At 37.9% G+C, this 17122-nt stretch overlaps 3 protein-coding genes across 7 annotated transcripts; 1 reads left to right on the top strand and 2 right to left on the bottom strand.

Annotated features, from left to right (window-relative positions):
* LOC18606975 (leucine-rich repeat receptor-like serine/threonine-protein kinase BAM3) lies at positions 85-4355 on the bottom strand. Its single transcript, XM_007040902.2, has 2 exons — positions 1607-4355; positions 85-721 (listed from the first exon to the last, which is right to left on the bottom strand). Exons 1-2 carry the CDS (start codon positions 4227-4229, stop codon positions 384-386), a joined length of 2961 nt encoding a protein of 986 aa, XP_007040964.2. The 5' UTR covers positions 4230-4355; the 3' UTR covers positions 85-383.
* On the top strand, positions 5800-9387 carry LOC18606974. Of its 2 annotated transcripts, none has more exons than XM_007040898.2 (5): positions 5800-6166; positions 7074-7670; positions 8187-8610; positions 8702-8779; positions 9100-9387. In XM_007040898.2, exons 1-5 carry the CDS (start codon positions 6159-6161, stop codon positions 9151-9153), a joined length of 1161 nt encoding a protein of 386 aa, XP_007040960.2. In that variant the 5' UTR covers positions 5800-6158; the 3' UTR covers positions 9154-9387. The 2 variants fall into 2 exon arrangements, with proteins under 2 accessions (XP_007040960.2, XP_017971433.1); XM_018115944.1 differs by having other exon boundaries at positions 5878-6166; positions 6340-7670.
* On the bottom strand, positions 9847-16027 carry LOC18606986 (actin-related protein 2/3 complex subunit 2A). 4 transcript variants are annotated; one of them, XM_018115946.1, is made up of 10 exons: positions 15838-16027; positions 14690-14756; positions 14329-14536; positions 12416-12585; positions 11835-11915; positions 11619-11751; positions 11443-11534; positions 10603-10659; positions 10362-10433; positions 9847-10281 (listed from the first exon to the last, which is right to left on the bottom strand). In XM_018115946.1, exons 1-10 carry the CDS (start codon positions 15897-15899, stop codon positions 10246-10248), a joined length of 978 nt encoding a protein of 325 aa, XP_017971435.1. In that variant the 5' UTR covers positions 15900-16027; the 3' UTR covers positions 9847-10245. The 4 variants fall into 4 exon arrangements, with proteins under 4 accessions (XP_017971435.1, XP_007040957.2, XP_007040958.2 ...); XM_007040895.2 differs by having other exon boundaries at positions 11835-11912; positions 15838-16026; XM_007040896.2 differs by having other exon boundaries at positions 11443-11751.

Raw genomic sequence — 17122 nt, 5'->3', positions numbered from 1 at the left:
ACAAACTCACATTCCCATCCATCTTGAGTATGAACAGCAACTCCACATGATGGTTTGGTTTGATTGTATATGCCATGCAAATCATGACACAACAATGGTTGGATCCAATATTTCTTGTGTTCTGTTAAAATTTTGAAAACTGCAATCTATCAAAAGACGAGAACGGCCCCCACCTTCAGTTACAGTGCACAAATATTACTTTCCGAACCGTATTTCACATGGAATATGAAAACTAGGATAGCTTGGAAATACTAAAAGGGAAGCACCAGTAGTATACGATAAAATCTAGCTAGTATATAAATGGAGGTTGGGACTTAAATGCTTGAGCGGCGGCTATCGCATTCATGAGTGTTGGTGCGCAGCCAAGAAACAGCTTGTCCAAGTCATTGCATGTGAAATGTGTTAGGTTGTTTGGCCTGAGCAAGCATTTGAACAACTTCTCTCATTGTTGGTCGTTCCACGCTGTGCTCCTCAACACACAGCATTGCCACAAAGAAAACCTGCATTGCTTCCTCCACTGGAATATTACTTACTCGCTGGTCCAATATCTTCACTACCCCTTCTTTATTCCAGTTCGTCTGCCTCTTGGTCCACTGAACAATGTCTAGCCCTTCCTCTCCAAAGTCACCAACTGGCCTCCGCCCTGTTATCAGCTCCAACAGTACCACTCCAAAGCTGTATACATCACTCTTCTCGTCAACTTTCAAAGTGTATGCGTATTCTGTGACAAGAAGAAGAAGGGAAACATAATTAAGTATTTTTATTGACCACAGAGTATATTCGTCAAATTGAAGTTCGTCGCTCGTAAGGTAATGGGGTCTCTTCGTTGAGTCTGACATTCCATGACCTATCCACTACATATAATTGGTTCTTTTTTCTAAAAAAAAAAAATAATAAATTCCGTAACCCTGGGCTACAGAGAAAAAGAAACAAAGCTCAGCTCTCTTCCCCCAAGTAAAGTGACCATCTCTGCGTGGACAAGGATAAAGTAGTTGGTGCTTTATGTCTGTATTCCATACACATGTTCCTCTTTCTAGGGCTTAGGGAAAGTAAAGCTTAGATCCCGATCAGGATTCTTTGTATGCATTTTGTTATTCTTCTAATCTAGATTTTTAGTCAAAAAGTTTGTGTGTGATTGGTGCAAACAAATATGGATTTATGATTTCCAAGACATGCAAAATCTCACAAGTCACACCCCATTTGTCGTGGAATTGCTGCACAACTTTTATTGTGTTAGTGGAGCCTTTCACCTCCTTGGACTCCACATCACTTTGCTTACTGCTTTAGTTCAAGCTAAAGTATATTCTCCGTTCTGTGAAAATGAGACGATTAGGACTAAAACGAGATATAGGGTACGGTGTACTATATGCTTCGATTTATCTTAGTAGACCCCGACTCCCTCCTTCATTACTTTTCTTTCATAATCTATTTCTTTACATTCAATCATAAAAGTAGGACTAATATCGGCTTATTGGGGAACATACTTATTCACTAGGGTCAAAAGACTAGGGTAATGATTGTTAATTTGTATTGAGAGAGAGAGAGAGAGAGAGAGAGAGAGAACAACCTATGTTATGTTACCATGTAGGTAGTGAAAGAGCTATACCTGGAGCGATATAACCATATGAACCAGCAATTGCCGACATGCACTCTGAAGTTCCAGTGTCTTGCAAGAACTTGGCAAGCCCAAAATCTGCTACATGAGCCTCAAAATCAGAATTGAGTAAAATGTTGTTCGACTTCACATCTCGATGGAGGATCAGCGGGGAACAATCATGGTGCAGGTAACATAGGCCTTTTGCAGCTTCTATGGCTATTTTCAGCCTAGTATCCCACCTGAGATAACCGCCTCCCTTTCCATGGAGAACCTCACCTAAGCTTCCATTTGGCATGTACTCGTATACTAGTAAATTGGTCTCTTTATTGGAACAAAATGCCAGCAATCGCACAATATTCCTGTGCCGAATCTTACCCAACGTCTGTATTTCCGCTGAGAGGCCGTTATCATGCGAACAACCTTTGCTTATGCCTAAGAGCTTCTTAACAGCTACTTGCTCTCCTGTTGGGATAATTCCTCTGTAGACAATGCCAGCTCCACCTCTCCCTATCACATTGTTTTCTTTTATACATTCCAAGATATCTTTGCTTCCAAATTCCAGCTTTTGGAATGCGGTTAATTTCCAAGAGTGTGAATTTCTGCGTACCTTTCGCGTCTTGATGATCGCCAAAGCAGCAAAAATCAAGGAACAAACCAAAAGTGCCAAAGCAAAAAGAAGCTTAAATTTTGCAGGGACTTGAGAAGTTGTGCCACTCTGATTATGTACTTCTAATGGAGACGTAGAAGAATAATTGCAAGTGTTCAAGTATGACCCACAAAGCTGAGCGTTACCAACGAAGGCCGTTGAGTTGAAGAATGAATACTGTCCAAACTGCGGTATTGATCCGGAGAAGTTGTTGTGAGAAAAATCTGCACTAGTTAGGCTTTTTATAGAACCAATTTCCTTGGGAAGGCTTTGGTTTAAGTGGTTCCAAGAAACATTGAGGTAATTCAATATGTGAATTTGAGCAATTTGAACTGGGATTGAACCACTGAGTTGGTTCTGGCTCAAATCCAGATAGGTTAGCAGGATACAATTGCCTATCTTGGATGGGATTGTGCCTGAGAAGTTATTTCTACTCATATCCAACTTTAGCACACTTTTCAATCGGCCAATCTCAGATGGAAATTCCCCTGTGAATCTGTTCGAACTAAGTAGTAGAATCTGCAAACTTGAGAAATTTCCAATTGACGCTGGAAGTGACCCTGATAACCTGTTGTTTGAAAGATTCAGCTGGCCAAGTTTTGTGGGTACCATACCTGTATCTTGTGGAATTCGTCCGCTGAGGTAATTGTTCTGCAACTCCACGAGTGATAGCTCTGGCAAGTAAAGAAATCCGTTAGGTATAGATCCTGTTAGATAATTCTGTCCCATTCGAACTCTTGATAGTGTGTCGCATTTACTAAGATCCTCAGGTAGAGGACCAAACAAGAAATTGTTGAACAGAATTAAAATCTGCAGCCTCCTTCCGAAGCAAAGAGATTTTGGGACCAAACCAGTGAGCTTATTAGTTGACAGATCAAGCTCAACCAATCTGCCATTTGCTCCAAGCTTTGAAGGAATGGATCCTGTGAAATTATTGTGCCACAGCTTTAGGACTTCCAACTTGGGTAGCTCCGCAATAAACTGAGGAATCTCACCATGAAACCTGTTGACGAATAAGTTCAGCAGGATGAGCTCACAAAGACCAGACAACTCGAGTGGAATGTCCCCTGTTATCATATTGTTGGAAAGGTCAAGGGATTTCAAGTTACTCAAATTGCCTATGTGAGGAGGAATCGAACCACTGATCTCATTTGTTTGCAAGAAGAGAGTATCCAGTTTCTTTAGATTGCCAAGTTCAGGAGGAATTGGACCCTCCAAGCTGCAGTTAGCTAGGTCTAAATGAACCAGATTGACCAACTTGCCAAACTCAGGTGGAATTCCACCATCAAACTCATTGTAGTAACCCAAAAAAAGCTGCTTGAGATTTGTTAGATTACCGAGTTCAGCAGGTATGGAACCACCCAAATCATTTCCAGCAAGAGAGAGATATTTGAGCTGCTCCAAACTTCCATAGGCCTTGGGAATTTCTCCGCTAAAGTAATTCCCGCCAAAATTTAAGTGCGTCAGCTTGGGAAGTTTTGTGACGCCTAATGGGAGTGAGCCATTGAAATTATTGTCATAAGCATCTAGCACCACGAGCTCTTTCATCTGAGAGAAATCCCAGTTTGGCTCTCCGCTGAACATATTGTTGGATATGTTAAGAAACTGAAGCCTTGTTAGCTTGTGAATTTCTTGCGGAAAGTCACCCGAGAAGCTGTTGCCAGACACCGAAAGATTGGCAAGGCTGCGAAGTTGGGTGATCACCGGAGAGAAAGAACCAGAAATGTTAGAGTTGGATATATCAAGAGAAACTATTGATCTATTCAAGACATCACATTGGACGCCAGTCCAAGAACAAACAGACAAGTGGTGTGACACATTCCAACTACGTAGAGGAGTGGAGGAATCAAATTCTTGTTTTAGAGAAACCAGGATTGATGCTTGCTTTTCCAGAGACAAATTATAGGAAGAAACTCGAGTAGAAGAACAGAGGAAGGATATGACGAGAGAAAAGAGGAAGAGAAAATTCATATCCGAAGAGACCATTGGCACCTATGGCGTTTAGAGGAGGGTCCTGGAGATTTCAATCCTTTTATTCAGATTGAAGAAAAGCAGTGAGCATTCGGCAGAATACTCTAATAGAGCTTGCAGAGGTAAATACATAGAGAGAGAGAGAGAGAGAGAGAGAGAGAAGCTGAGTGAATACTAAAGGACAAAGTGTTGCACATTAACAGCATCCAAGGTCCTTTCTCTTTAAGCCCGGTATATTTTGGTTTCATCTTTTGCTTTATCAAAAGAAAAGCAAAAGCAATGTTTGCACAAAGATGTAGGCACAGACCGTGTGATCAAACAACATTTTAGAATCCAGGTTGCTTTTCAGGGCAACTTACATATCTGCCCTTAGCCCCCGTACTTTCTTTCCGAATTATTGGATTCATTCCGGCTTTGAATCTTCGAATCAATGGTGGAGGAGGATTTTATTTTTATTTTCTTTTGAGGACGTTATATTTATGAAACAAGTTGATAAATAAATACAAATTAGATGAAAAAGTGGCAGCCAAGTCAGGCAATGGAATGTGCTGTGATGGTCCTAGTTTTGAGTTAAGCTAATGTGGCATCAACAAAAGGGTTAGAGACATTCGTTTTTATTGCGAATAACTTGGTCTCTTGGATGACCGGGACCGGGGCCGGGAGCATCTTTCTTTTTCGTCCCTCGTAGCGTAAAAAAAGAAAAAGCCAGCAGCATGTTGGCGCATTCTCTCTCCTCAAAATTGCAGTAATAACTTTGGAAATAAATGTTTGAAGAACAAGGACATAGATTCCCAGAGCATAACAAATAACAATGGGCTTCCCAAGCAAAGGAAGATGGCTTGGCAAGTACGTATATCAAACATCAACTCACCTTGCGCTTTGCATCATCTTTTCCCTTTAGGATGGAAACTAGCTACTCCTATTTTCCGGGCCCAAGTACGTACGGCTCCTTGTTTCCAATCTTTTGGTCCATCATCACCGTCATCATAAGTTGGTCCATCCCCAAATAACGATGCAATTATCCCACAACATTCCATTTTAAGTCACTGGCCATATTCATATCACAAACAATCAACAGTTCCACATTATAGTTAGTGACCCTAACGCTAATCTATAATTCAAACAAGATTTACATTATATTTTGTTCCTGTTTTCACTTGAGATAAGAGACATCATTCCTCCTCGCAAAAATAAAATGCATACTCAAACTAATAGTTAAATCAAAATGTTGCTAATCAAATGTATGTGAGTATTTGACTCATTGCTTGATGCATATTCTCTCTCTCAAAAAGCCCCAATGACCTAATGTTCAAAACTATCCAACCCGTTTATTTAATTTTAATTTTAAATTACTATTTAAAAAAAAAATATTAGAGTGTGTTTGTAAGCCAGCCGATGATGACTCTTCAAAGCATGGACTGGGTGAGACCTCACTTCGAACTCAATCTGATTCGGCCCACGGACAGAGAAAATGGGTTTGGGCTTTGGCTGCTCTGCTTGGGCTTGGGATTGGGATTGGGATTGGGATTGGGAGTGGGAGTTTAAACCCTAAACAAGTAGAAAATAGCCGGAAAAGAGCTGCCATGGCAAAGTGGGGAATAAGCAGGACAAGAGAGGGGCATTTAAGGAAAAGAAAAAACCAAAAAACACTTCTACTACCACTAAACAAAACGCCTACGCCCCTACAAGGCTGCAACACTTTGCCTTCGGCTGCAGCTGAGTGCGAACTGGGTTCTTCTGTCTCACTGCTGCCTACTTCTCTCTTTCTTCCATCCATATAGACACACTCATACAGATAAAGATATTAGATGCTACATGGAGCTTTAGCAATTGGCCTATTACTCCCCTTGAATCCCGATTTATGAGTTTTCCGATGGAAATGATATGAGACTAGAGGAGATCAAAACTCTGTCCAAACTAGTTCATGTTCATCCATGATATACGATGATGAGGTCTGGGCTCTGCTGCCTGTTTCTTCCAACTGTGTTGCGTGTGTTGATTTTTCTATTTTCTGTTGGCAGAAATTCTAATCATTATCACAATATGAATATGTATAGATATAGATATTTTAGTGTTCGTCTGAGTCTTTCATGAGGCAATAAGTAATCAGTTATTTCTCTGGTAGATTACCTGATCCGCCTCCTCTTTGTCGCCGGTGTTGTTGCTGTTGAGGAGAGACAAAGTTGTCACGTGGAATCAGATTTGCTTCCACCAACAATCCTCTTCAATGCTCATCGCCTTTTGATTTAGATTTCTCTTCCTTTTTCTCCTACGCTTCAGCTGTTGGTTGAATTATATGGTCAGATTCGGACTGTGAGCCGTGGATTTGAAAATCTCGTCAAAATCCGGTTCCTGATAGATTTGGAATAATTGCAGCGGCATGACAACACCAAATTTCGAAAATCTCTTGTTTCTTTCCTTCTTTTTACACTTGCTTATGGTCACTATTCACCGATGTATGCCTTGCCCTTTGTTCCTCCATGAATTATTCCCTTGCCTGTTTTTACTTCTTTTCATCTACACTAGAATAATGGACGGAGAAAGAATGACTTTTGGGTGTCGGGTAATCCATTGTCTCCAATTTCTTGCTTGTTTTAAATGCCTTTTTTAGTAATAACCCCTGATCTGTTGCTTGATATTGTTTTTTTGAGTCAGAAACATATGCGATGCTGAATCCAAAATCTAAATCCACTTTACTATGCCTGTATTTGTTTCCTCCATGATTTGGAGTCTCGTTTGTGTGGCAAATCAAATGGTTATTGTGATTCTCTCTCTCCCCCTAATAGACAACAAGCTTGAATTTTTGCTACTATTATTATAATCTAATTTTATGGAGAATGGCTTTGATTTACATTACAGATATCAGAGAGTAAGTCCAGATTGTCCTCCTTTGAGCAGTGCCAAAAAGTTGGGTTTGAAACCAACAATAACAACAACAGCAACAATGTGCAAGGAAGAAGGCGGCAGCTGCAGCAACAATAGCAATATTGAGAATGGAAGATGCATTTCGAAAGATATTATCACTGCTTTTGAAGGAGCAAAAGGGGTAAGATACAGACCCCCATCTAGAACCCAAGACCACCACCTCCACAATAGCAATTTGTCCCATCCCAGTACTGGTGTTGGCGCTAATGGAGTACCCAACTCTCCTCCAAAAGCACAAGCACAAACTGAGAACAACCACCATCATGAGATGCCAAAGAGAAGCGAGACGACTAGCCCCAACCGTGGCGATGTGCTATTGCAGTGGGGTCAAAAGAAAAGGGCAAGAGTCTCAAGATCCGAGATCCGGCCGCTCGCTGATGATTCTTCCTCGTCAACTGTTCCAGGGAGGCAACCCATTGGCAATAAGGTTCCCAGGAGAGTCTTACATGCAACAATGCCTCCTCCGCCACCTGCACCTCCCTCTAACAGCGCCAGATGTTCTACTCTTAGAAATAGTTTGCTTTCTAGCAGGTATCCAACCCAATGCATTGTTTTTTTTTTTCTCTCTCTTTCTTTCGTCCATTTCTTTCAAAACAGAAGAGTTTTAATTAATTAATTAATTCTGCTGTTGATTTTTTTCTTGTATAGATTGATTTTGTATACGTACTCCATTTTTTTTTGAAAGTCCTATACATGCTCCATTTATAGCTCAAGATTTTGTATTCATCTTATTTTCTTTTGTGCATTATATTTTAATAAAAGGTACTGTAATTGTAATAGCTGTTTTTTCACTCCTATATATTGCTTTGCGATTTACAATATTTACTATCCTTTGAACTCTACCTTTCTTCAAGACAGTAATGAGCTGCTTGTCTTTTAGGTGGGTATTAAATTCTGTCGTTACTAACACTATTGTCTGCCCTTGATTTTTGCGTATTTTGTACTGTACAATTCATCTACGCTTCCAAGGCTTGTCCTTCCCGCCTTTTGCAACCAATCCCAGCCTCATCGATTGTCTTCTGTTACATCTTTTCTGGGCCATGACAGGAATCTAGATGAGCGATCAGCCGCTGCAAGTGGATCTCCATCAAGAAACAGTGGTGGCACTAGCCGAGCTGCTTCTAGAGCTATGGCAGGAAAAAAATCTCCTCCTCTAGAGACCATTGATAGAAAGAAGTTGTGTGCTGGGTCAGTCAAAAATGGGCAACAAAATGGATCAGCAGTGCAAACTGACCGCATGAATCAGACTGATTATGCTCCAGTTCAATCAGAACGGGCAGGTGGAGCTGCTAATAGCACTGCTTCAGCAGCTGGAGTGGGAGAGAAGGTGAATGTTGAAGTGATTGAATGGCCCAGGATTTACATTTCTTTGTCAAGAAAGGAGAAGGAGGAGGATTTTTTAGCCATGAAAGGAACAAAGCTCCCTCAGAGACCCAAGAAAAGGGCCAAGAACGTAGATAGAACGCTCCAGGTATTTCTGCTTACATGTATGTTTAGTGACTATATTTTGGTATGCCTTTCTAAATAAACCATGGTACTTGGGGCTTTGGTGTTTTTGGCAGTATTGTTTTCCAGGTATGTGGCTATCCGATTTGACTAAGAGCCGATACGAGGTCCGAGAAAAGAAATCTGCGAAGAAGGTAAGGGCTGTGTGTTTTCTCTTATGAAGGAGTAGATATATGTGTGTGTGTGTGTGTCCTTTTTAATTCTTGGCTTTGTTGTCACTAGGGAGAATAATAACTTGATGATTTGTTTTTTCACATGCACAAGTTGCGTTCAAACTGGAGGGACTAGTATTGTTATACTGTAATTTAGTTGATGAAAAAATGAAGCTGAGGGCGGGGGGTTTTAGTTATTGTTGCAGGGAGTGTGTTTGTAAATGCATGCCAAAAGAAATTGCAATGTAAAATAATAACAAGTAGTCATGGTTTGGTTTTGTGGTGGTGGTTGCATATGGCAGCAAAAGCGAAAGGGATTAAAAGGAATGGAATGCGTGGAGAGTGATTCGGAGTAAGATGACAAGGGAGGGTACCTGTGATGTGAATACAAAAGAAAGGAATTTATGATTGGCGGATGATTTGTAATTGGAGCTTATGACATTGACACGAGGAGCAGAGTTTTTACGTTTTTTGTTTGCACAAGCTAGCTAATTTTTTGTTTTGCCCAATTGTTTTTGGGCGTTTATATTCTTTGCTGTTGGGGAGCATTTCTCTTGTATAAAGCCAAGCCTTCTCTGCTGTTTCTTTCACTTCGTGTTCCCATTTTTATGCAACACTTTGTTTTTCAAAATTCTAATACAGAAAGAAAGAAAGAAAATCGCAATAATGCTCTGCTAAAACACCCATCTAATTACTCACGCGTGTTTCACATGCATTATTATGCAAATGACAGCCAACTTTTGATTGGGATCTTCCTCAGGAAACTTCCTGGGAGAGTGCTTACATCTTAAATCTTCCCAATTGGCGAAGGGACCACACTACGCGCCTTTTTTCTTCTTTCTTTTTTTCATGTATGTATACTTTAAGCTGTACTAAAGCCTCAATAGGAATGTTGATCGCTGATTAACATATACGGTTCATTGAAACCACAGCTCCCTTCAGTAATAATATTAATAATAATAATAATACAACAACGATGCCGCTAACTGTCCTGTGATCAAGGAAATTGAAGCCCAAAAACAAACTCACCACCGGCACCCAAACCCACATACATCAAAACTGGCTCTATTTTCGCCAAAAAACCAACGTCTCATGTACTCAATAACTTAACATCTTACTTCGATAATTCACGCTTCCATATAGTACCTTTTCCATGTTGAAAATAAAATAAAAATATTAACATCTTTTTGCAAAAACCAAACTGCCAAGATGTCTTAAAGGACCTACTCATATTATTTTTATCTGTTCACACAAGATCACTACCACCCAGTTGTACATATTTATAGATTGAATATGTTCATTTTGCTTCGATAAAAGTCTTAGAATACAAGCACCTGCAGCAATCAATCCCCATGCTTATGCAAGCAAAACCCTAGGGAATGTATTCTTGAGCAAAGCCTTGGGCAAAGTATTCTTTTAGGTACGACAAGAGCACATCAACAGCACATTTATGAATTTGAATTTGTCCGACTTTCCTTAAGGCTCTGCAACCAAGCATGTATATTTTGAAGCATCAGCAAAATCCAACTTGTCAAGTATCAAGTGTACCATTTACAAAACATACCAGTCGTTTGAAAGATCTTGTATGTGCTGCTTTCTTAGTCTTCTCCTGATCTGGTTTGGCACGATTGAGAGCCTGCATGGTAGTAATATATATATATTCATACATTTGAGCATTAGAAGCATTCACTCGCAAATTTCAAAGAAATTAGCAAGAAAGCTTGCAGCTAAATGGATCTTATGGAACCACTGTCAAACTGAACATGCTGTTGACAGAAACATAATCAAGTAACAGAAGATACTACCTGAATGAGTGACTCCACACGTCGCCGCATCCGGGTATGCATAAACCCCTCTGAGCACTGAGTAAAAGAATGGAAATTACAGAGATTTAAGTCTTTACGTAAGTGTCTAACCATATAGCAAACTAAAGAAGCAAAAGACTGTACTCTCTATGTTAAAAATGCCCCAAATGCATAGTGGTTCCTTGAAAATCCTTAAGTAATAACTATAAAATGATAATAACCAGGAGGTGAAATGCGACTAGCCATATCAACCCACATAATATTGCATCCTCACCTATTACCCAATTGCCTCATCCAACAATTTCTTCACAGCTATATATATTTCATCCAGTAGACACTCAAATCAATTAACAACAAAACAAAGAAAAACATGATTGAGCAACCTTCAGTTACAAGGTACCAAAGAGGTTAAACCTTGCGAATTGAGCATCTAAGACAACATTGATGGCCCAATGGGCTGTTGGAACAAAAAATGCCAGTAGAAGATAGTCCCTATCAGGAAGGAACATAAATGGTATTTGGATGTATCATTCACACCATAATATAATCCTTTTTCATAATAACATAATACAAAAACATATAGAAGTACAAGCATGGATTTAGAAATTCAAGGTAACATTCTTCTATTAATACAAGTTACTGCCACATTGCTTTTTTCAAAAGCAATTCAGAATCCCATTCTAACAAGTATTAAATGAACTTCTCAGTCATATATACTATAACTAGGCTACAACCTCAGTTCACATAATTCATTCTCATATTTCAAAGTGCTAGAAAGTCTAAAAGAATCTTTAATGAAGCATACATCGAGCAAAGCAATTTATGCAAGGTGAAACTCACCTTAACATGATAATTCACATATGCATGAAATGTTGATAAATTCCACACAGTACGGTCCAATTTTTTGCCTTCCACATGACGAGGGAAAATAGCTGCATTCATGACACATAATCGAGTTTGTAATATTAACAACATAACTAAAAATGGAAAAAGAAACTCTAGTCTTGTGATATTACCAAAAGTAACAAATCCTGCATTTGCTGATAATGCATCATCAGTTGCTCCCTTCAGTTCCAGCGGAGGAGAATGAGACCACAAACAAGGAGGTGCATTATTCAGCCCAGCTGTACGCCTAGATTCCACAAATTCCTGAAAGATGATGAAGCATTTAACTGAAAAGCAAGAAATATAACAGAGAGGTCCATATAAATTTTTGCACCCCCTAACCATACCTGCAGGAAAGAGGTTGCCAGAACAGTGTCTATTGAGTCCTTGAATCTCATTGGAAACACCACTGTGACCTTCTCTGCCTGCTAAAGTAAAATTTTCTACCAGTTAAATTACAAGACAGCTATAGTCACACATATAAAATAGATATGTTTGTACCTTCGACCCAAAAAAGAAAAGAATTAAAAAATTGTTTGTACCAAAGAGAAAGAGAGACAGATTATATGTGAGGCAAAACAAATAAAACTGTACCTGTGTGAGTGTGACAGATGACCAGTGAAAGAAAAGCAAAAGAAAATAACAAATCTATGTCCTGAGACAGGGAAAGAAAACCAAAAGAAAATAAAGTATCAAAACAAAAATTACAATGACCCTGTCACACACCCGCATTCATTTTTTATTTAATTAGTTAATTTTTCTGTTGATGGGTAGAAAGGAAAAAGCATTGCAGCTTGAATCCAAGACCTCAACCTAAGCTAAGCCTGGTTGCCCCCACCTGCCCACAGACAATTCTGTGCTGGTAAATTAGATTGAGTAAGATTCTCACCATTTAAACTAAAATCAGGCTAGTCACTTGAAACAATACCTGCGGAAGAAGGAAAAAGGACTCATTTGGTCGATGCACGAGAGCAACAAGCCGATCTATATCAGGAGCAATGGTCCTCGAAGCAAGATATTTTAGGATTACTCTTAAAGGAGCACCTAATACCACTTCCCTAACAGATGCAACCTTTACCAAAAGAGCATGTCTGTACTCTGCAGGACATCAAGAGTTGAAACTGTCACGAAAGAACGCAAAAGATGAAGACCAATGAAACATGTAAAAGCTCAAATCAGTACGATGGTGCACAACAAAGACTCACACACACACACTGTGAAATCTAAAAGTATGCAAGTGTGCTCTAAGGCCAAGAGTGCTGACATGTTGCATCTAATTAATTAAAACCAAATAACTTTTCCAGTGAAAGTCAGCCAACATGGATATTTAAAGCCATTAATCCTAATAAAAAATGTAAACAAGCGAAATGATAAATAGAGATCTCCTTTTAATAACCTCCTCCTGCCACAAATTGAACACCATACACCCCTCCACCCCTTTCTAAATAAAAAGGCCCAAATATTTTTTACTTTTTAATTAAAAAAAAAAAGAGACAAAATATTGTCTACTAATTCAAGTAATTCATTTGCAACTGCTGGCACTAATAGTTAGCATTTGCTTGTTCCAATTTAGCAATTATATCAAACATCAAGAAATAAGTTTAGTTCACAAGAGTCTGAGTGAAAAAGATATCATTAATCTCTCTGGGCAATGTTTACAAGGTTAACTAATAGATGGGTGCAGAATTTTGTACAGGTTCATTTAAAACAGAAACTAATAGTCAAAACAGCCACTAATATCTAGGATAAGACTTCATAGTCGATTGAATTCAACTATATCTCCTTTTCCTATTAAGAGGTAGCTTTGTGTGATTGATGGAGAGAGCTATGGAAGTAGCAACTTAGATGAGGCAATAAGCCCAATCTGAGATGCAAGCCCAAGAAAACATTACCACCTTTCTGTGTTTGGAGTGCACATATATCTCACAGCAACATTAAATGCAAAAAGCTGATACTATTGGCTATGAAACTGAATACCTTGGTCAGATTATCATTAAATGCCAGTAAATACCCTTGACATTCTAAAGAACAATTGATACAAATGTAGTGAACGCAGAAAACGCGAAAGAAGTAAGACATCATATAAAGAGAAACACTGATTAAAAAATATATCTTCCTTGTATTAATGTTCTATTTTATTAAAATAAGCAATGTTCTCAGTTGAAAGTTTATTACAGGTATTCGTCCTACATTACGCTGAAACTGCTAATCCCTTTCTACGATTCTTATAAACTCATCCCTAATATACTTAATAAGATCATTATTATGTCTCCATGAATCTAAGAGCATATGAGACATCTTAGGCATGGTTAATTGTTACAGATTTTTTCTATTACATTTTGGATACATCATGACAAATATGACTATAAGATACAAGTATCCTACCTGATATTGATATGATGAGCATTGCATATGCATCAGAAAGTATCAAAAACCTGTCCTATTTGATATGAACAGGATACAAGAAAGAGATACTTATTAGAAGCATCCCTACCAAATATAATCGATCTCTTAAATTAAAGCTACTATTGAGTTTCAGAAAAGGTATATGATATCCTTCCTAAAAGCTTTGACATTTCACCTAGGAATCTTGAACTTTTCAATTTCAGGTGTAGCAGTACTTGCCCTCATATTCAAGCTTAAAGCCAAGAGAAGAATTAAGTCATTGAGAAAATATTCTAACCAATAACTAGGACAACCATATAGCCACAAATATACTCCAAAAAATGGTTTTCTTATTTACTAATAATCAAGGATGGGAATTGTCAACAGTTTGATCCTAAGCGTTTTGGCATATCATGGTGCAAGCTTATAATGACCTTAGAAAAGGAACTTGTTGACCTTCATCTGGAGGAAGTTTGGACAAATTCAGTTTCAATGTGAGATTGAAGCCATCCCTTGGAGGATCAAGAATTTGAACAATTACACCATAAGCTGATTTTATAGCTTCTATGGCTCCAAATGGAAGTCCACCAAGGAAAACAGTTTCCAGAGGTGGGGTAGGTAATGATACCGAAAGAAGTAGAATATGTGGATTCTTCATCGACACCTGCATATTGATTGTAACTTAGATGAGCATAATATAAAGATTGTGGTTCCTAATGGAGAAGGCTAGCATAAAATGTGCATGAATAATTTATAATACATAGAGTTGGTTTCTTTTAGATAGATGAATGAAACAAAGAAAAGGTTTCTAAATCACCTGAACATGGTAACGAACATCATCGAACTCAACCCAGTGGTAGTCTAGCTCAACTGACTTTTCAAGACTGCAAAATCAACATGAGAGATATCACAAGCTGTGCAAAAGAGTGAAAAGATTTGAAAAATATCCAGTGGTTACAAACGAATGAGCACTGAGAAAGGTGTTTCTACATTCAACATCAGTATGTGTAATTGGCATACAAAAAATAATGCACAGCATATATGAGTCCATGACCATTGACAACATGCACCACATCAAAAATAGTCATGGTTCCAACTTAATGTATGCCTATATCATATAAGAATGGTGCCATTTTACACTGTTCACACAACTTTCTTTGAGGCTCTGAGGATTGTGTGAAGTGGGATCCTGTGAAAGTAAAAATTAATTTAACTTTAAAATGCAAAAGCCCATGAAAATTGAAAACCCATCTGAAAAGCCTAACTCTACCCAATTGCCCTTAATGCTTCATCAATTCATTCTGTGCAAAAGTTGAAGTATGCAAACAAAATAAGCCTTATATGGTGAATTTATACACTTATGTTATTCTAAATTAGATTTTTATTATACTTTTTGAAACAGGAATTTGTATTATTCATTTTGGAATTAACCTTTGCCAACTATATTAATATTTCTAATACATATCATCCTTGAAAACAATACAAAACTAATTCTGGAAACGCCTATGCCTCAACGCTTTAAGGGTACAAATTTGTTGATAGTCTCATCAGTTCACATGATACATCTCTCGCATACCAATACCTAGGGCAGCGGTTAGGTATTGAAAAGCAACACTACTAGTTCAAAAAATGAGGTGAGCAACACACTGCAAACAACAACGAGAATGGATGTAATAATGGAAGACTTGAGCATCAGATAAAGAACCATCAAATTCCTCACAAGAGCATGACAGATACATCTATGAATTAGAATTGTACTGCTATTCTCTACACGAATTCCCAACTACGTCTTCCAAGTCGATCAGATTAATTAAGAATTAAGATGCAATTAAAGAAGCAAAAAGGCAATGCAATCAGAAAAGAAAAAGACAAAAAAGAATCAAACCAAACGATAAAAGTGTATGCTTATCAGATTAAAGGAAATGAAATGGAAAAGAAAAAAAAAGAAAACGAAGGAAAACGCACTTCTGTACTCGATTCAGCAAAGTTTGGAGAAGGAATCGTGAATGGGACTGTAGCAGTATCATCGATTTCTTTCTCTGCCGATCAAAAGTATCAAAGGATCAAAGAGACTAATTTGGAACTATCGCTCAGTCCTTATGGTCGGGATCTGTTCCTAGTTCGGAGGAGTTTTTTTTTTATCCAATTAAATATTTTGTTTCATTTTCTACTTTTTGGGTCAGATTGTGCATTTGGCTTGACGGCCCTGTTAATTTACATATAAATTCCGTACTTGTATGCTAAACAAGATTAGTATTGATTAATTAATAATTAATAAAATTTCCTTTTTATCATTAATTGACTTCATTACTTATCTTCTTTCGACTTTAATCTTTGGTTTTTTTCCTTTTTTATATTGAGAGAGGGGTGCATTAATTATTGGTGTATTTTCAAAATTAAAAGTTATTTCACATTATGAAAAGCTATCATTAGCTTAAAGTTATGTTACGAAAAGTGACATAATGTGTCTATTAGATATAGATATATTTTCATGTGAATAGTTATGTCTCTTGAAAAATCATATCCAAAAGTTAAGAGACATAATTGAAAAGACACAATTGCTCAAAAGTTAAGTGAATAGTTATTGTTTCAAGATATAATTCATAGGTTATAATTTGTGAGATGAATAGTTATCTATTCATAAAATGACTATTGAAATAATAAATATATCTTAAAGTTGTGTTGGCAAAAATCATAAAGATGCTTTCTAAACAAAGAGGTGTCTTTATGAAAGGGTTGTGTCTTTGAAGAAGAAACACTTGTAAGCCTATATAAAGGGCTTGGTGCCAACCATTTTAGACACATCAAAACACACAAAAAGAAACACTAAAGTTCTCACAATCTTCAAGATATTCCGAATTCTTTATTATCTACTTGTTGCAGAAAGTCGGTTCTAAGGCCAAACAACTTTGCAAACCCTTGGGTTTATCAGCGATTACATCGAAAAGATTGTAATGAAGTATGGAAAGTCAGATTGTATGCCCATGACTACGCCTTATGATTCTAATCTACGGCTAGTAGCCAATGAAGATAAACCAATAACATAAAATGAATATGCAAGGGTAATTGGATGCTTCATGTACGTAATGGTCTGTACAAGGCCGGATATTGCATTTACGGTTGAGATGCTAAGTCGGTTTACAAGTAATCCGAGTAAACAACATTGGTATGTTATTCATAGAGTTCTAAGGTACTTAAAGAGTACAAAGAATTATGGCATCTGCTATTCAGGTTTTCCTTCGATTTTATA

The sequence above is a fragment of the Theobroma cacao genome, chromosome 2 (genome assembly GCF_000208745.1).
Source record: "Theobroma cacao cultivar B97-61/B2 chromosome 2, Criollo_cocoa_genome_V2, whole genome shotgun sequence".
In the NCBI taxonomy this organism is placed as follows: Eukaryota; Viridiplantae; Streptophyta; class Magnoliopsida; order Malvales; family Malvaceae; genus Theobroma; species Theobroma cacao.
The sequence above is the reverse complement of the archived record's forward strand: the minus strand, read 5'-3'. Positions and strand labels throughout refer to the sequence as shown.